We start from the raw sequence: 20,389 nt of genomic DNA, 5'->3' as shown, positions 1-20,389 counted from the left end.
TTGATTGTGCGTCACCCTGCGCTTCATATGGTGAATATTTTTACATATGGCAATTGGTTCATGATCATCATTGGATTTGTAATGGTGGGAATCGAACCCTAGAGCAAACACTCTGTATGACTGATTACCAATGGATCGCCACCTCCACCATGTAACTGAACCTTCCTACATCATCCTTGAGAGGGCGACAAAGCCTCTGGCGCAAACAGCCAATTGCAATGAAGAACAGTGAAAGCAGCCAATCAGCGGAGTCACGGCCAAAGGGACAAGCCAATCGTTAGGGTCCATCTTGTAACATCCAATCAGACAAGGCGATTAAAGGGGTACGTGGCACTCTGGCTGCCGCATGCGCAATGCCGCGGCCCTGCCCGTCGCCGCGCACGCGTGGTGCAGATTGGACGTTGCGCCGCTGCTGAGAAAGCGCATGCGCGTGCTCCCCCCTCCCGGTAGTGGGTTGCGCGCAGGCGTAGTGCAGGTGACTGAGCTAAGATGGCGGTCGGCGAGTGGTTACGTTTCTCGGTTTTACTGCAGGTCGCGGCCACATTATGTTCCGGCCTCTATTTCCACATCGGCGAGACGGAAAAGAAATGCTTCATCGAGGAGATACCCGACGAGACCATGGTCATAGGTAAATAGAAAGAAGAGCTCCCAGCTGCCCCCTCCCCATTGCTTTCATCTGACTGACACGTAAACTCTTGTCAGAGGGAGAGAACTCTCTGAGGCTGGACTCTGGTGCCCTGACCACACTGGCAGATCCCAAAAGAGTAGAGCATGGTTTCATGGGTCGAGTGCTTAAATTAACCCCAGCAAACAGGGCAGAGGAAGTTGAAAGTTGGCCACTTTTTAATAAAAGAATGAATCTCTATTCCAGACTGGAGTCTGTTATAGGATCTCCGGGACTGGTGAGGTCATTTGGCTTCTGCCTTGAACTTCCTTGTATGAGTTGCTGTGTATTAATGGTTTTTTTTAAATCGTAAGTTTCTTATACTCGTTCGCTTTATATTTAAAATAACATTTTCAAGCGTCAGTATTTGTACAGTTTCCTTTTTATGTAGAGAAGTTTGAAAACTTTAATATTTTTGTGGACGGTGCGAAGCAGCATGGAGGTGTTAACTTGTAGTTATGACTGCCCTTGGAACTGAGAGTGAGTGCAAGATCAGCTTTGGATACCAAAACATGAAGGTTTAATGCCTGGAGGTGGTAAAGAGTCACAGGGCTTGTTCTTGACATGGGAGGATCAGAGTGGGCAAACTTACTCTGATTCAACTCTGAGATTTATAATAACATGGGGTTGCCAACTCTGTGTCCTTGAAAGTTTCATCAGATGATTTACTGCCTCCAACTACCCTGCTCAGTAAAAAGTATTTCCCTATCTTCACTTTTTCTAACTATTAAATGGAAGAGTTCAAAGAAAATGAAGAAAAATAACTTTTAGTTATATTTTTCCTGGGTTGGTCACAGGAGATTCATTTCTTTCATTTCTGGAGTTGCCAGGGAAATCCAAGAGTTGCCTCCCCTACTGTAGTTTCCAATTTCAAAACTTGCTTACTAATTTCCTCCTCTCCCACCCTGTCTACATTACTTTTTCCTTTGCTCCATCCCCACTCAACATCTGACCATCCAACACTCCTTCTTGGCCCTTATGCCAACTAATATTGCCAATGGTTTTCCCTCTTTGTGTGCTATCCTCCTTTGTTTAAAAATTGCAGTTATCTAACTTTTCTAAGTTTTCCAACATGTGCTCCACTTTTGACCTTTTTCATCCTAAGGGCTTGGAGCATCAGCCTGGCTTCTGCTTTTACAACATTGAAATGGCTTTTAATGAAGTCATATATCTGATCTTGTGTACTCTACTATTCCTGGTGTCTTCTTGCATCTCTTGGGCATGACTGACTGTGACATCATCATCCAGTTCAGCTTGTAGGTCTTCCCAAGTGTAACTCTATTCAAACATAGCTAGGTATCTCCAGTGATAACACCTTTGTTTCCTCACACTGTCACTTGAATTTCCCCAAGGATCTCACCTTGGCCCCTTCATGATTCCCATTTATGCAATGGCCCTTGGTGGCATCCTCTATAGATGGAATCAGCTGCCAAAAGTAGGCTGGTGGCAGCCAACATCTCCCAATTGATCCCCCAATTGCCTCTGTACTGTTAACTGCTTGTTGAGGTTTCCGTTTTGGTCTTCTCAGGGCTTCCTCCTGCCCAGCATTCGGAAGAATGAGGCCATAGACTTTGGACTCTGCCACACGCTCTGTTATCTCAGCACTTCGTGGTCTGACACAAGCTTAACTAGAATATTTCCAGTCTTTGTGTCATAGAATCCCTACAGTGGGTTTCGCCCCCACAACCCAAAGACGTGCAGGTTAGGTGGATTGGCCACGCTAAATTGCCCCTTAATTGGAAAAAATGAATTGGGTACTCTAAATTTATTTTAAAAAAGAATCCCTACAGTGCAAAAAGGCTATTTGGACCATTGAGTCTGCACCGACCCTTTGAAAGAGCACGCAACCTCGGCCCACGTCCCCGTCCTATCCCCGTAACTCCACCTGAACTGCACATCTTTGGACTTTGGGAGGAAACCGGAGCACCCAGTGGAAATCCATGCAGACACGGGGAGAAAGTGCAAACTCCACACAGACAGTCACCCAAGATCGAATCGAAACAGGGTCCCTGGCGCTGAGAGACAGCAGTGCTCCTTTTTGACCTTGAGATGATCTTTCAGATTGTAACCTCCTTTGCAAAGACCTCAGTAGTGTTACCTAACTCATTCCCATTACTGCCATAGTTTTGTCATCTCCAGATAGTACTCTCCTTGCTGGCCTTCTGTCCTCTACCCTCCATAAACTCCCAACCCATCCTGAACTCTGCTACATGTCCTTATTTTAAAATCCTATGCCCCAGTTTCCACTTGATGAGCAAGATTACATTTTCTCCTCTTTATCTTAAAATCTTTCTCGTGGTCTTGCTGTGACTATCTCTGATCTGTTCAGCCTGCATCACACAAGATCTTTCTTACTCCAAGCTCTGCATTTTTCACTGTGGCACAGTGTTTAGCACTGCAGTCTCACAGCACCAGGGACCAGGTTCAATTCTGGCCTTGACAGTCGATGTGGAGTTTGCACTTTCTCCCCTTGTCTGTGTGGGTTTCCTCCAGGTGCTGTGGTTTCCTCCCGCAGTTCAAAGATGCGCAGGTTACATGGATTGTCCCTTCGTGCCCAAAGGTTGGAGTGGGCCAAGATGGGGTGCCCCTTCCGAGGGTCGGTGCAGACCTGATGGGCCGAATTGACTCCTTCTCCATGAAAGGAATTCTGTTTCTATGATTTCTTATAGCATTCTGACAGTTCAGCTAAAAATCTGTATTTAACACTGCCCCTCCCTCTTTTAAAAGAATCCAAAACTGTCTCTCTGAATTTCTCCCTCCTGGCAGTGTCCAATTTCCCTATGTCTGTGAAACGGACCTTTTTATGTTAATGGTGCTTTATAAATACAAGTTACAGTGGACAGGGTGCAAAGGTAACTTTGGAAAAAGGCTTCAAAGTGGGAGGGGCTTGTTGAGTGATTCAAATTGGTCAATGGCATGTTTGGAAATAATTTTGGGAAGTTCTTCAAACAAGTGATCAACGCATGGAACAGGCTTTCAGACCGTTGTGAAATTATACAAGAAACCATTAGCTGCTGTGATGGGAGGACGATCTGTTCTTTCTGAATGGATGAACCCATACAGGTTAATTGACCTTGTGTCTCTTCTTCAGAGCTGAGACCTTTGTGCCTGCTGTTCCAGATATGTTTTCTTCAGTCTATAATGTTAAGAACAGAGCTTAGTTTGGGTGATAATCATGCAGAGCAATCTGTTTGAAATTAAGATGTGCAGTCAAATTGAGGTCCGTGCACTCCCACCCTTCAAACGAAAAAGATTGTGCTTTATGACATTCTGTGCTGGACACTTCAGCCTGTGCCTTTTGGGGAAAGAGGCTGATTTGTTTAAATTTAAAATATGCCACTTTAATCCTTGATGCAAATTTGCCTGCAGAACGTGCCTTGGAGTCATTGGGTGCTATGAATACTGCAAAGTTTCCTCCTCCATTGGTTGAATTTACTGTTTTAATACTTTTTCGAGCTGTAAACTGACTTTTGTCAGTCGTCATTGTTTTGACTTTGGATATACTGGCAGAGCTGCCTCTTTGATCCAGTTTGCAGTGAAGTTATTCTTTGGAATTTGCTTTCCCTTAAAAAATACGGAGCAGTCGGATAGTAGAAGAAACACAAAGAATTCAAAGCTTGTTTTATTTTTGAGAAAAAAATCTTTTTGCACAAGATAAAGTAGAGAGAACAAATAATACAAAACCAGAAGAGGTTTTGCTGCAACTGCCTTTATATTGGCACATTTTCACAGCAGTTTTGTCTTTCATGAACTCTGACTGGAGATTGAGAGTGTGGAGCATGTTTGTATGATTGTGCTGAAGGTGCTTCATTTTCCACATCACTTTGTGACCTTGTACTTTCCAATTTTGCGATAGATAAAAAAGAGAGACTCTCACTGATGCAGTACGTTTCATAACCTTGTGTCACAAAATGCTTTGCAGCCTTTGAACGGTCTTTTCAAGTGTTGTCACTGTTGTAATACAGCAAGCACCCACAAACAGATATGTGATAATGAGCAGATAGTTTGTTTCTTTAGTCAAATACATTCAACCTAATGTAACCCAGGGTGGCCATTTACTTTTGTTTCTTTCAGTAAACAACTTCCTATTGCTGTTTGTTATCATGGTTCTAATCTAATGAGCAACATCTTCCTGCTGTACAGGCTGTATGCTGCTCACAATGCAATTTGTCCTCCATGCAGCCCCTGAAGCTCTGCAAAGTTGGGAAAGATTCCCCTGGAAAGAAAATTCCAAAATTTGTGGAACTCTTCTATATAAAACCTTGGGCGGTGCTGTTTTTATGTTGGTTGTAGGTCTCGAAGGGAAACAAGAGAGACATTTTAGCTCCAGAAGTGACGCATACCTCAGGTGGGTGTCATGATGATTTACAGTACCGAGGGAAATAAACTCTGCCACAAAGTAACAAACAGGAAAACTGTTATATTCTCTTCTGGTTTCTTATCAACCCTGGTTTCTTATCAACACTAAGTTAGGTTCTGTTGGAGTTTTGAGAGCTGTGCTGCTGATGGCCTTACCCGGGGAATGTGCTTGTGTGATTGCAGTTAACCTCTGGACACCTCTCATCAGAGATGAACGCATTTTTCAGAAGGAAAGTGTGATACGAGTCCCTCCAGTTGTCCACAAGGTGGAACCACCCCTGCAATACTGCTTAACTATGCAAAGCAGGAAGGTTTTTGCTTCAGTTCCTTTAATGTGTCAATTTAACAGATCCGAACAATGTGATCTGGTTCTGTAAAGGTCCATGTCAGGATTTGGTGATATCTGATGGAAAGGCATGCATGTAGACATGCAGAGGATCAGATTATTTTGTGATGCTTCCCCTTGCCCTGACCTCCTCTTCTATGAATAGTCTGTAGGACGTTCCCACTTCTGACCTTCGGATGGAGGGAAGGTTGTTTATGAAGCAGCTGAAGATGGTTAGGCCCAGGACACCACTGAGGAGCACCTGCAACAGTGTCTTGGGACTGAGATGATTGGCCTCCTACAGTGCAGCCATCGTCCTTTGTCCTAGTTCTGACTTGATGTCATGGGCAGTTACTCGCCTCATCTCTTGAGCTCAGCTCTTTTTTTTGGACTAGGGCTGCAATGAAGTCAGGAGTCTGGCAGAACCCAGGTGAACAGATTATTCCTGAGTACAGGCCACTTGAAAACACTGTCGCTGGCGTCTTTGCTGATGATTGAGAATAAACTGATTGGATTTGTCCTGTTTTTTGTGGGCAGCATATGCTTCGACAATTTTCCACATTGCCGGGCACATGTCAGTGTTGTTGCTGTACTGGAGCTGCTTGTCTAGGGGCACAGCTAGTTTTGGAACAAAAATCTTCAGTAATGGTGCCTGAATGTTATCTGGACACATCTTTGCAGTGTCCCATGTTTTCAGCTGTTTCTTGGCAGCACAATCTAATTGGCTGAAGAGTGGTATCCGTGATGTTGGGGTCCTTGGGAGGAGGCTGAAGGAGATTATCTACTTGGCACTTTGGGCTGAAGGCAGTTTTAACTGCTTTAGCTTTTTGCATAGATGTGCTGAGCTCCAAATTCATTGAGGATGGAACTACCTCCTGTAGGTTATTTGATTATATTAATGACTGGATGTGGCAAAACTGTGGCGATTTGATCTGCTGGTTGTGGGATTCTGTCTATCATATGCTCCCTCTGCTATTTGGCATGCAACGGGGATGAGAAATTTGGATTTTGGATAATTCCACCATTCTAAATATACCTCTAACATTCGCCTCTTCCAGAGCCCAAAAGGAGCAGAGGATTGAAAAGGCAGTCAAAGTGGGAAAATAATGCAGAGTTGTGATTGGAGTAGCAGTGAGCATGAGAGGGAAAGAACTTATGAGGAACTTCTCCTTCAACCACTATTCTGTCTCTCCCATGCTTGCAACTCCAGTTCCTCCAATCACAGTTTCCCGTCGTTCTCCAGATCTTGCTGCTCCTCCAGTTGATTGGAGGAACAATAAGGGCGGGAAGGAGGGAATCTGCCCTTGGAGGTTGATGATCAGTTATTCTGGCTGGTCCTGCTGTCCACATGCAAGAGACCACTGGCTACACTATCGCCGATCACTTTGACCAGATACTCGACGACTACTCTGACCCATTCAATACTTCCCTGCTTCACCTCATTTTTAGGTATGCCTGAAATGCTCCTCTGCATTCTTCATTGTACCCCGGCTTTCACGGAATGGTAGAGTGAAGGATATGCTGGCCAATGAAATTACAGATTATGGTTGAATACAATTATGCAGATGTCCAATTCTGAGTTGCTGGATCTGTTTTGAATCTATTCTGTTTGGCACCGTAGTAGAGCCACACAACCTGATGGAGGGTAAGCTTTGTGCAAAGATAGGACTTTGTCTCCACAAGGACCGTGTGGTGGTCGCTCTTAGCTTTTATTGTCATGGGCTGAAGCATCTGCGACAGGCAGATTGGCGAGGACAATGTCACATAGGTTTTTCCTCCTTGGTTCCCTCAACATCTGCTGCAGGCTCAGTCTAGCAGCTATATCCTTCAGGGCTTGATCATTAGTAGTGCCACCAAACCACTCTTGGTGATGGACATTAAAGGCCCCCACCCAGAGTAATTGTTACATTTCACTTTTATAAATGCTTGAATTTTCACCGCTCCTTCCCCCATACATTCTTGGGTTGGGTGGCACAAGGTTCATGCTTATTAACTCGTTACATCAATATGGTCATAACTCAGTTGGCAGGAGGCTAATTTAAGCAATGAATAATGCCTTGGACACTAGTGTCCTCCTGTGCATGATAATGTTGGAATTTAGTAATTAATGGTCACTTTGTTTCAATGTAATTTTTCAGGTAATTACAAAACTCTGATGTATGACAAACAGAGGGAAGAGTATTTGCCGTCTCCTGTGGGTCTAGGAATGTTTGTGGAAGTGAAGGATCCCGATGACAAGGTAGGAAGCTGTGAAAACCAAATCTGTTCTTTTGCTCACTTCAAGAGCACTGTCTACTGGTCTGAGACATTTTCTCTCCTCACTAAATTTTTCAAAGTGAATTTGTGCTAATGATGAATGATAGTGCGAGGAAAGGGAATTTCTTTGGACTTTATTTCCTTCCAAGTCCAGTTTGATGCAACATAAATCACATTTCTAAACTTTAATGAGGTTTTCATTTGGTTTATAATTTTTGCAAGAGCAAGCTTAACCAAATATGATCTCCATGATTGTGTTTGTGCCATTAGGTAATAAATGTAAGTATTTGTAATATAATTTTCACATTGACCAACCACAAGTGGAATTGTTGAGAATAATACTCAAGTGAACATTACAGTTGGCGTTACCATCAATTAATGCCCCAACATCAACATAATGGGGTGGGGGGGGGTTGCCGTTGACCTGAAGCTTAACTGTACCAAATTTATAAATACTGTGGCTACAAGAGCAGGCCAGAGGCGAGAAACCTTGCAGGTGAATAACTCTAGTCAGAGCCTGTTCACTATCCACAAGGCCCAAACCAGGAACATGACCGGTTGCTCACCACTTACTTGGATTGGGTGCAGCTTCAACAACACGAGAAGCTCAATATCATCCAGGACATAACAGTCTGCTTGATCGGCACCCCATCCACCACCTTAAATATTCACTTCCTCCACCACTGGTGCATCAGGCAGCAGTGTACCATCTACAAGACACACTAGAAGAACAAGGGCCGCAAATGTATGGGAGTACCACCACATAAAGTTCCCCTCTGAGTCACATACCACCCTGACTTGCCATAATATCATTCCTTCACTGTTGCTAGGTCAAAACCCTGGAACTCCCTTCCTAACCGCACTATGGTTCTACCTTAAGCACTCAAACTGCAGCAGTTTGAGAAAGGGGTTAACGACTACTGCAAGGCGTGTTAGGAATGGGCATTAAATACTGGTCTTGTCAGTGACTCTCTGATCCGATGAACAAAAATATATTAAACAAATTAGAGGGTCTGGAGACGTCCCAAGCTCTGTTTTAACGAAAGGGCTGTGAAGCTTTTTCTCTATATCTGCCTGTCTCTAATACATGCAGCACTCTGCGATTACGTACTTGGAAGCTATTTCAAAAGATTGTTGGTATACAGCAGATCAATGTTTATAAAAGGAAGATTTGCCTCTAAAATCAAATAATCCTCTGTTCTTGTTACAGATTCCAGCATCCGCTGCATTTTGCTTGTAATAATTTAATGTCTTGTCTTTTTCTATAGGTCATTCTGTCAAGGCAGTATGCTTCTGAGGGAAGATTCACATTCACCTCCCATATTCCAGGAGAGCATCAGATTTGCCTGCACTCCAATTCCACCAAACTCTCTCTATTTGCATCAGGAATGCTGGTAAGCAAATAATTTGGAAGAAAAATACAGTTTGGGGGGAAAACGAAAGGTAAAATTACTAACATATATTGATTGTGCAATCGATACATCGAATTTGCAGCGCAGAAACAGGCATTTTGGCCCAACTGGTCTATGCTGCTGTTTATGGCCATGTGAGCCTCCTTCCATCTTGGCAGTGACCCAAGCCGAGAATCTAACCCGGGTCCCTGGCGCTGTGAAGTAACAGTGCTAACCACTGTGCTATCGTACCGCTTATGACACTTAATTGGACCCTCCCACAATGAAAAGATCTTTTCTACATTTACTCTAACAAACCAGGTCATAACTTTTAGAGACTTGTTTTGGGCCACCCAAAACCTTTTCTTTTCCAGGGAAAGGTGCCTCAGCCTGTTCAACTTTCATAGTGGTTATAACCTCTCCGTTTCAGTACCCTTTTATATATTTTTACACATTCGCCAGTGTCTCCTATCCTTTTTGTGATATGAAGGCTGGAGCTGTACACATTATTGTAAGTGTAGTCTCACCAAGGTTCCACAAAGTTTAAAAAATATATATATTTTATTCCAAACATGGGTAAAAACATAACACCTCAAAACAAATTTAGCACATACAGTTTGTTAATTTTCCCTTTTTAATCCCTAACCCCACCTCCCTTCCTTCCCCCGATGACAAACAATTCGTCAAACAGTCAGAAACTGCCCCCACCACACATAAAACCTCTCCTCTGACCCACAAAAAGCGAACTTTACCTTCTCCAGCCTAAGATATTCATGCAAATCCCCCAACCACGCCATGATCTCCGGCGCCATTGCCGACCGCAAGTTCAATAATATCCATCGGCCGGCAATCAGATGCAAAGGCCACGACATCGGTCCCCTTTCCTTCCTGCAACCCTGCTACCTCTGACGCCCCAAAAATCGCATACAGAGGGCACGGTGCCACCTTAACCTCCACAATCCCAGACATGCTCCCAAACACCACCTCCCAAAAGCTGACCAGTTTTGCACATGCGATCATGGCTCGCTGGCCCCCTCCCACACCTCTCGCACACATCCTTGACTCCCGAGGAAACCCACTCATCTGGGTCCGAGTCATGTGAATCCTATGTACCACCTTAAACTGTATTAAGGTTCCACCTCGCACAAGAGGAGGTTTAGTTGCTCTAACGTACTCCAAATTCCCCTATCTCGCTCCCCAACCCTTCCTCCCACTTCCACTAGTGCCGTCCCCTTCTCCCCCAACCACTCGTCCGGGACCAGCAACCTCTCCAGCATCATGCACTCTGGCAACTGAGGAAATGAGAGCACTTCCTTCCATGCAAAGTCCTGCACCTGTTAGTTTCTAAATTCTCTCCCCCTCGGTAACTCAAAGCTCTCTCGCACTTCACCTATTGTTCCCACATATTGGTGCCAAACTGACATATGCCCTAGTTTAAAGTGCCTCCTCAACCAAATCTTAATTGAAGACTCTACCATGGGGCTGTTCATATATCACTAGGTGAAAACTGAAACAGGGCCGTTGCCAGGACCCTCCGATTCATCCCCCCTACAAGAGTCCTCACTGTCCAATAGCAATGCAACAGGTTTGGGAGCACAAGCCTCCCCTTCCGCTGCCTCCTTTGCAATAAGGCCCTACTGGCTGTCTGCATCCTGCCTGCCCAAACAAATCAGTTTATCCATCCTCTGGAAAAATGCATTTGGAAAGGAAAATTGGAAGGAATTGAAAAATAAACAAAATCTTTGGCAACACATTCATCTTCACTGCCTGTACCCTCCCACCAGCGGCAGATGCAGACCATCCCACCTTTTTCAGATCCCCTCTGCTAAACCTCAGATTCTACTTGTGCAAAACTGCCCAATCATTTGCCATGTGAATCTTCAGATACTGAAACCTAACACTGGCCACCTTGAATAGCAAGGCCCCCAAATCCACACTTCTCCCTAGGCGGTCGCCAGGAAGACCTCGCTTTTCCCGACAGTCAATGTTTACTTGGAAAATGCCTGAAATTTCCCCAACAAATCCTTAATTCTGTCCATACTTTCCAATGGATTTGCCACATACAATAATAAATCATGGACGTATAAATTATCAGTGTATAAAGGCACCCTGTGCTCTCTACCCCCTCACAATCCCCTGCCACTCATTCGAAGCTCTGAATGCAATAGGCAATACAAACCGCAATGATGACAATGGGCATCCCAGTCTTGTCCCCTGATACAGCCTAAAATAACCTGAATTTGTATCATCCGTTCTCACACTTGCCACGGGGATGTGTATAATAGCTGTACCAAAGCAATTAAGTTTGGTCCAAACCTCCCAAGAATTTCAAACAAATACGGCGACTTCACCCAGTCAAAGGCCTTCTCCATGTCCATTAATACGATCACCTCTGGCACCGTCCCCTTCACAAACCTCATTTGGTCCTTCGAGACCACATCCGGCACACACCCCTTCAATTGCCTCGTCAACAGCCTTACCAACACTTTTGCATCCATATTCCTGTAAGAACCACACTCCGTAGGATCCTTGTCCTTTTATTGGGATCAACAAAATAGATTTCTGTGTCAGCATAGCTGAGAACTACCCCCTTTCCAACAACTTATTAAACATGCTTGTAAGATGAGCCAATTCCGTCGGAAAATCACCCAGCCCCAGCGACTTCCCTGACTGCATCATACTCACACATTCCATTACCTTTTGCAGCCCCAATGGCTCCTCTCCAATAGCTCCTAGAGTACCTACCACTTCTCTTCTTCCACCTCCACACCAAACCACCCAAGAGTTTGCTTCCTCCCCTCTAGGTTCGGCCCTGTAGAGCCCTTGATAAAATGCCTCAAACACCTTATTTATTTTCTCTGGCTCCGTCAACAACCACCTCCCCCGGCACAATTTCCCTTGCCGTTGCCTGCTGTCTCAGCTGATGTGCTACCAGGCGACTAGCTTTCTCCCCATGCTTGTATTGCACCCCCCAACTTAGCCAGTGTTGCTGACCCACCACCTTTCCTGTTTGTCAACCAATCAAACTGCCCCTGCAATTTCTTTCTGCTAGCAATTGCAAGTCCCTAGTCGGGGCCATAGAGTACCTGCGATTCACCCCCACAATACCTTCCAACAATCTCTGCCTCTTCTCCCTCTCAACTCTATCTCTATGAGCCTTAAACAAAATAACTCTTTCTTTCCCCCCCCCCCCCCCCCAAACCGCCGCCTACAATGCCTCCCAGAATGTGGCTGCAGAGACTCCCTGTTTTGATTGAACTCCACCTAATTATTAATCGCCAAGTCACCTTGTCACGAAACCTTTTATCTGCCAAATCCAACCGCCACTGCGGTCTCCGTGCTCGTCCCGAACCTCACATCCAAATAACCTGGCGCATGGTCTGACATTAATATTCCTGCATAACGAAGGGCCTGTCTCAGTGTTGTAAATTCTGTGATTCTATAACCCCCGACAGAACCGCCTTACCCACCACAAAATAATCAAAATAGGAGTATACCCGATGAACGTGCGAGAAGAAGGCATATTCCCACTCCCGGGTGCCTAAACCTCCACTGATCCACCTCTTCCATTATAGTCCTGAATACCGGGTCACGCCCCCAACTCCGTAGCCATTGACTTGAGACTAAACTTATCCATTCTAGGCTCTAACACAATTAAAATCCCCCCAAGCCCCCATGATCAACTGGTGAGAATCCAAATCTGGGATGGACACTAACAGCTTCTTCATAAAGTAAACATTATCCCTGTTGGGTGCAAACACATTCACTAACAGCACTTGTGCCCCGCTAACACCCCACTCACTATCACATACCTCCCCCAACTCTTGCTCCTTAACAAACTCACTTGCCTGCTCCAGCTTCAGGACATAATGTTCCCTGCCCTTGAAAGTTACCCAAAGTTTGGCTGGGTACAGCACCCCAAACAGAACCTTGTCTCCGGAGGCGCACTGCCTTGGCCTTATTGAACTCCGCCTGTCTCTTGGCCAGATCAGCACCAATGTTATAAATCTGCATTCGATTCCCTTCCCAGCTGCAGTCCCAAATCGTCCTGGCCCAGCTCAGAATTTGTTCCTTCTCCTAGAATTTGTGCATACGCGCAATCACCGTCCGAGTTGACTCCCCAGCCCTTGGCCTCTGCCTCAAGGATCGGTGGGCACAATCTACCTCCCAAGGCCTTGTCAAAGAACCTCTCCTCCATCAACTTCTCAAACATCTTCACGATGTGGCCCCTGACACTTGTTCCCTCCATTCCCTCTAACAGGCTCACCATATGCAGATTCTGCTGCCTGGATCAATTCTCCTGGTCATCCACCCTTGCGTGCAGCACCTTTATAGGCCTCATCCAGGATCGCTATCTACGCCTCCAACAATACGATCCAATCATTTATCAATACCACCCTTTCCACCTCTTGAATTGTTGTTTCTGCGCCTCCAAGCGCTTCACCCGCAAAGAGGTGCTATTGCTCCCTCGATCGCACTCAACCAGTCTCCCTGCATCACCTTTCATTGCTGCCGAAATGAAAGCCGGCAACGGCCCTTCCCCCTCCACCATCTTTCCCACTCCACCATCTTTCCCACTTGTGCTGGACCACAAATGTCCTCCCAACTCCTGAGCCAGGGCTTTCACCGACTTTAGCTGGGTTTGATACCCCGTCATCATTCCAATCCTTTGGAGAATAAATCACCCTCCACTCTCCTCACACTTTATCCACAAAAATCACTTTTAAATGGGCAGAAAGGATCAAAGGCGCCACCTTGTGTGCAACTGATCAGACCATGGCTGCCACTGGAAGTCCAGGTTCCACACTAGTTTAGCATATCTTCTCTCCTTGCAATGGAAATACTGTCTTGTCAATTTTTCCCTCCGTATTTTAATGGGTAAGATTTGTTCTGACTTTAGTGAGGTAACCGTGACCAAATGTTAGTGAGTTTGCTTGCCTTGCCATGGAGGTGAATCCAGTGATTTCTCTAATCATAGTTAAATCCAACAAAATAGTTACTGTTAATTTTAATCTTGATTCTGTATCATTCTCCTTGCCCTGTGAAACCTTTGATTCCTAGTGTTTGGGAGGGGGAATGACAGATTTTACTTCAGTCACATTATCCTTACCCCCCCAAGACCCCGGAGCCCGCCCACACCGCCTTGTCCCACTGGTAAGAGAGGTGGTTTAATCCACGCCGGCAGGACAGGCATTTTAGCGGCGGGACTTCGGCCCATCTGGGCCGGAGAATCGCGGGGGGGGTGGGGGGGGGGGGCCGCCAACCGGCGCAATTCCCGCCCCCGCCGAATATCCGGTTCCGACCCGGCGGGGGGCCGGAGAATCTCGCCCCATATCTTATTGCCAGATAAGCTACTTTTATAGAACTACTAGCTCCACACTTGCTGACAGTGTGAATCTTGCTTTAAGATGTTCGTTCAAGATGTATTTCTTGTTTTTTTTTTTTTGGCCTGAACTTGGGCGGGGTGGGAGCAGAAAAACAGAAAGGGTGGGAGAGATAACAAGATCAGCCACACAAATTCAGGCTGTTGTCCCTAATCCAGCCGGGGTTTTTGTCACCCAGAATTTTACATTTGTATTGAATATTGGAAGTTTCACGCAATATTTCACCAGTAGGTTTAAAAGCCAGTCCTCCTTGTAATGCTAGTCTTCTAGTCCTCTCTCTTGTTCAGTAAAATAATTGGAGCACTGGAGCCCTATTCATAGAATCCCTGCAGTGCCGAAGAAGGCCATTCGACCCATTGAATCTGCACCGACCCTTCAAATGAGCACATACCTGGACACTAAGGGACAATTTATCATGGCCAATCCACCTAACCTGCACATCTTTGGACTGTGGGAGGAAACCAGAGCACCCGGAGGAAACTCACGCAGTCATTGTGAGAATGTACAGACTCCACACAGCCAGTGACCCAAGCCGAAATTGAACCCAGGTTCCTGGCATTGTGAGGCAACAGTGCCACTATCGATTAAAGAAGCACTGGAAAGTAGCCTTGTGTCCCTAAATGCCTGTCTAAAGCCACCCCCTTGTATGGCACTGATCCGTACAAACCAGGACGCTCTTTGGTTTAGTTGAACAGCGAAGTTATTTTTACTTTGAGGGCACTGAGTAATGAATTTTCTCTCTGCAGCGGGTTCACTTGGACATCCAAGTTGGTGAACATGCCAATGATTATGTTGAGATTGCAGCGAAGGACAAGCTGTCAGAACTTCAGCTCCGTGTCAGGCAACTAATTGAACAGGTGGAACAAATCCAGAAAGAACAAAACTACCAGCGGGTAAGTGGGGCTAGAGGGGTGGTTGTCTAGGAGAAAAATATAGGCATAGCTGAGGGGGCAAAGATATCATTGTTGAAATAAATGGGGGGCAGGAACATAGTGACTGCATGGAGGGGAACTAAAACTTCAAATGCTAAGAAGTAAGAATCAGCATGTGTATGTGGATTAGAGGCAGCAATAAAACTGGGTCGAAAGGTCTTGTGGATTGTAGAGAGTCAATAAAGGTAGCTTTGTACCTCACTCACCTTACTGAAATTATGAAGGTGGGGCTCAGAAACCTCTAGTTATTGTCCTCTGGTTTTTTGGTGTTGAACAACATTCCAAAATATTTGAAGTTTTTTGCTTTCTTTCTAAATTCTTTAAAAAAAATAAATTTAGAGTATCCAAATTAATTTTTTTCAATTAAGGGGCAATTTAGCGTGGCCAATCCGCCTACCCTGCACATCGTTTGGGTTGTGGGGGCGAATCCCTTGCAAACACGGGGAGAATGTGCAAACTCCACACGGATAGTGACCCAAAGCTGGGATTGAACCTGGGACCTCGGCACCGTGAGGCAGCAGTGCTAACCACTGCTCCATCGTGCTGCCCAATGTCATTGATTCTTTTGAGTACGTCTGTTGTAATTGTATTGAATGAAGCCGTGCCCTACTTTTGAAAAGCTGAGGATGTTTTGGTATAATTGAGGCTTTTTATTATTTGGATCAGGTATACTAAAATTGTTGTCAAAAGCAAGCATTGATGTTCAACATGGTACAATGTAATGACTACTCCAAGATATGGCCACTTATGCTATAAATATTTATATATCCTGAATGTTTTTTCTGTTCCAGTATCGCGAGGAACGTTTCCGGGTGACTAGTGAGAGCACCAATCAACGAGTCCTGTGGTGGTCAATCGTGCAAACGCTGATTCTCATTCTGACTGGAATCTGGCAAATGAGGCATCTGAAAAGCTTCTTTGAGGCCAAGAAACTGGTATAGGTCGTGATTGTAATGACCTGTATTCAATTGATTTAAATACTGTACAAGGCTGATCGGCCAAAGGCACGTTTTCAGTTACACAATTCAAGTCGTGGCTCATTGGATTTGGCCTAATTTTGATTTCCCTCTCCCCAATCTCCATGACATGCATTCCTCCCTACATAAGTGACTACATTTCAAAAGTGCTTCAGTGACTGTGAAGTGCTTTGGGATGTCCTGAGGTTGTGAAAGACAGTATGTAAATACTAGTCATTTTTCCAAATGGATCCTGGCAAGTAACAGACATTATGTTTTTGGAGAGATGCCCAGGGACAAAAAGGCAGCTCTGTCCAACCTACATTACAGTTGGAGTTGACTGCTTTGTTGCCTCTGGGACCCTGTATGTTAAGCCATTGTAAATCTATTTTGTTTTCATATCACCAAAACTTTGAATAAGTCCATTACTGAAGCATTTGAAGTGGAGTTATGCAGTATTTAAATGTACTAAGGTATGCATTCCTTTTCATTATCTGTAGCTGTTGAGTTGTTAAATTTATTGGCTAATCTTCACATTTCTGGGACTATTAAGCACCAAGCAATGCCCTGTGAAGTTCCCTTTAAGACTTAAAAAGTCTGTCTTTTGTGAGATTTTTTTTTTTTCCATTTAAGTCATCCCTAAATATTGTGCAGTGGTAACCTCAATGTGACCAGGTGTGATCATGGAGGGATGAGTAATGTTTTGCAATGTCACCAGACTTGGCCTGTCTGTATGACTAAGCAAGTGTTCATTATTTATAATTGTATCTGGTTAGAATTGAATTTCTCTGACTTTGGAAGGGCAACACTGCAGAGCGATTTAGTGCTCTGATTTTCTTGTAATGTTCTCAGAAATATAATTTATTGTATTGCCATTTGTCTTTGTAATTGGAAACATTGGTTTTGGTCCTATCAATCATTGAGGGGCAAGGATGTAGGAACCACCGGGTATACGTGGGGATATCCTTTTTGAATTTGAGTATGAAATGGGGTTTGGTGTTACATTTTTGTGCAGCTGCACTTGATTCTGATTGTTTGTAGGCAGCTGTAAATATTTGTACCATAAGTGCTGACTGTCTGGGACCCAGTAGCAGCACATTGACAGAAGTGGAAACTAGAGATGTTTTCTCAATCTGACTGCATTCAAATTGTTAACATTTTTGAGCATGGCTGAATCAACCATATACTGCCTGTTTGTAAAGTTTTGAACTTTGTTGCTTTCTGTGGATTGATAGAGGTTGGGTGGAAATTTTGTCAGATTGGGTGTTGGGACTTTTATTTTTCTTTCTGGTATGTTTTTTCTCTTTCTCTGCCTCCTTTTATTGGGGCAGGTAAATGAGTCAGGCCATTGCTACTTTCTACTGTTGTCAACAAGACTTGTTCGATGAGCTGACCCCATTGGATTGCATTCATGAGATTTTCCCGTTTTGAGGAACTGGCAGAATACCAGACAGGGTGTCTAAATGTCTTCACATTAATCACGTACACCAAGGTGCTCCATATGACGGGGCATCCTCCTGAATCTGTGAGTTGTTGCTTCAGTGCAACCCATGATTGAACTGCTAGGTGAGAAACCATGTTGACTGTCATTATCTAAATGTATCTTGTCATGCTTGTTTGATCATTGACATGGATATCTGGACATTCATGATCCACTGCCGCCAGCACTTGGTATTTTGTTGATGGGTTGCTTAGGGGACCATACCCGTGGCTCTAAACTGCTCTAAAAATGCTGATGCGATGGTCCCCATCCCTGAGTAGCAGTTTCTGTACTGCTTATTGCTTTCAAAGCAATGCTCTGTCATAAACCACGCTTGTCTAATTATAACTGGCTACCTTTGCTCTACAGTTATTAGTTTGAATCTCTCCTACCTTCTGAAACTTGTCATCAACCAAACTGATAGGTTGAAAAAGTTGAATATTAATAAATGTTGTTTCTTCCCTTTCAGGGAAGTGACCTGTCACTAGTTATTTTCCTGGAGCCATTTTCTCTGCTTGGGAATCTCTACCCGGAAAAATACCACAAGGTGGTCAAATCCGTTCTTATTAATCTAGTAAACCTGAGGCATCCAGATATATAGTGCCTCCTCGTGAATATTGATGTGAACCATTTCACAGGCATCATGTTCATCTGTACATGATTTCAATGCATGCTATCTTCAAGTTTAACAGGCTTGGTCTTCTCAACTACCTCGAGCCAGGACCATCAGAGTCTTGTGCACTCCATGACAACTTTGGTGTTACACCGTAACCAGCAGTCCAGGAGAATCAACTGAGCTTATTGCGGTAGTGCTTGTGTGAAGTATGGATGGTAAATGAAGAGAAGGCTAGGTGTCTGGTGAGGTCTGAAACAATGATGGGCTCACTGATGAATTGAACCAGTGGCTGGATTGAAAAGTGTGTTTCCGTGTTGCAGATATTACTCATTTGCCAGGGGAGATGCTGTTGTGGTTAATGACATTTCACACATGTTCTCGTCAAAAGCAGCTCTAAAGGAACTCTGGATTGAGAGTGCATGCTACATGAGCGCTGTTCTACTTAGTTATGCTCAAGGACAGCGTATGGGTGGTTTAATCTATTCCTTGCACCCCTGATATGAGAGGATATAGTGTAAATAACAGCACGGATTTAAGCACTGTTCTGGGTGTAGTGTGGAAAAATTGAAATGAACAGCACGGCACTGTGTGCTATCTGGAAACCATCCTCCTAATCTGTTAATCAAATAAATGGGTGGAACGTGGACCAGGGCAACTATTGCAAATGGACAATTTGCCTTGGTTATCAAAATATAGATCTATATATGTCATATAAAACATCAGAACCAATTCATTGATGATCTAAGAGTTGAGAAAATAAATAGTGCCTCAGATTGTAAATTTCTACTTTTTCTTCAAGTTTGATGTTTTCCTTTTATTTCTTTAACTTCTTTTTTTTTTTGGAACCTGATGCATTTTGTGTAGAGATTGCATTGCTTAATGAGATTTGTTCCTCTGTACGTTGCAGTGATTGACATGTACAAGTTCTTAGTTACTGCTACCATGGACTATTTTTCATAAGTTCTCATTTTTGAAATAAACCAATTCCACCTTTTTTTTTAATGTTTCTCATTCTTCATGCAGGCTACCTCCGACCTAGGCATATGTAACTGGCAATTTGAAAACAAAATCTGTGGTTTGATAAATCTATATATGGGGTTAAATAAAACTGCATTGTAGCCCAATGACTGCATTAAAATGCGGCTGCCTGTTGTCTCTTGGCTTATGACAAGAGGGTGCTATGAGATACTGAACCATATAGACCATGTCCTTTTAATCAGATCTCTGATGAAAGGTGAATTAATTGACCTTGACTGGTTGTGGTGCCAAGTGACCGTGACATTTCTGGGCTGGGAAATGGGTGGTGGAGAATGGAAAAAGAGGAAAATGTTGCCACAGCTTTTGACTGTGCCAATGATCCCTGCCTGCTGGATTGCACATGGATGTTGAGAGCAGAATTGGGTGCAGCTTTTAAGCTTCAGAATAAACCGTTTTCTGATGCTTGCTGCCCTGGCTCACCAATGAAGAAAGACAACTTGGTAGAGGTAGTGGGGAACTTTGAACACTTGTGGAACCCCAGAGGGGTGGTGGACAGAGAACTGGGAGGAATGAAAAGCTGTGACTGTTCAACTTAAAGTCAGAAATTAATTGATTTTTATAGACTGCAATTAAAAACCAGTTAGATGTGGAAATGTTCTGAGTTCACTTTTATGGAATCCCTGGCCAAAAGTAGCAGACGCAGTGAGACCCAGGTGGATCTGCGAAAACTGTGTGGACTTGATGCATGTTTCTAGAACTGACTGCTTTCTGATTTAGATGTCTGTTCAGTATTTAAATACTGTATCTGATTATTTTTTTAAAAAACAAGATGGATTTGTAAATCATTTGAGCTGATTTATTTTTCACTTCAAGTAAAGATTTAATAAAAGTGTTCATTATATCCATTGTCCTCTTTGTTCCTGTAGAGTCCAGTTTTTGTGTTTCCCCAGATAGTTTGCTGACCAGAGCTGGCGAGAATTATGGTCATAAAATTTTCTTCCCATCGGAAAATGATCGTGGATACTTCTATATCTGTCTTTTGTCCGAT

General features: G+C 44.1%; 1 protein-coding gene across 1 annotated transcript; it reads left to right on the top strand.

Annotated features, from left to right (window-relative positions):
- Nucleotides 1–455: 455 nt before the first annotated feature.
- On the top strand, nucleotides 456–20,242 carry LOC140426788 (transmembrane emp24 domain-containing protein 9-like). Its single transcript, XM_072511954.1, has 5 exons — nucleotides 456–628; nucleotides 7,487–7,587; nucleotides 8,873–8,998; nucleotides 15,126–15,272; nucleotides 16,103–20,242. The coding sequence occupies exons 1-5, from the start codon at nucleotides 490–492 to the stop codon at nucleotides 16,250–16,252; spliced, it is 663 nt and encodes a 220-aa protein (XP_072368055.1). The 5' UTR covers nucleotides 456–489; the 3' UTR covers nucleotides 16,253–20,242.
- The last annotated feature ends 147 nt before the right edge of the window (nucleotides 20,243–20,389 follow it).

The sequence above is a fragment of the Scyliorhinus torazame genome, chromosome 7, assembly GCF_047496885.1.
Source record: "Scyliorhinus torazame isolate Kashiwa2021f chromosome 7, sScyTor2.1, whole genome shotgun sequence".
Lineage (NCBI taxonomy): Eukaryota > Metazoa > Chordata > Chondrichthyes > Carcharhiniformes > Scyliorhinidae > Scyliorhinus > Scyliorhinus torazame.
Note: the sequence above shows the minus strand (reverse complement) of the source record. Positions and strands in the feature narration are given on the sequence as shown.

Coding starts and splice junctions, on each gene's coding strand:
- LOC140426788 (XM_072511954.1), top strand. CDS start 490: ATGGCGGTCGGCGAGTGGTTACGTTTCTCGGTTTTACTGCAGGTCGCG. Junction 7,588..8,872: donor TGAAGGATCCCGATGACAAG/GTAGGAAGCTGT, acceptor CTTTTTCTATAG/GTCATTCTGTCAAGGCAGTA. Junction 15,273..16,102: donor AAGAACAAAACTACCAGCGG/GTAAGTGGGGCT, acceptor TTTCTGTTCCAG/TATCGCGAGGAACGTTTCCG.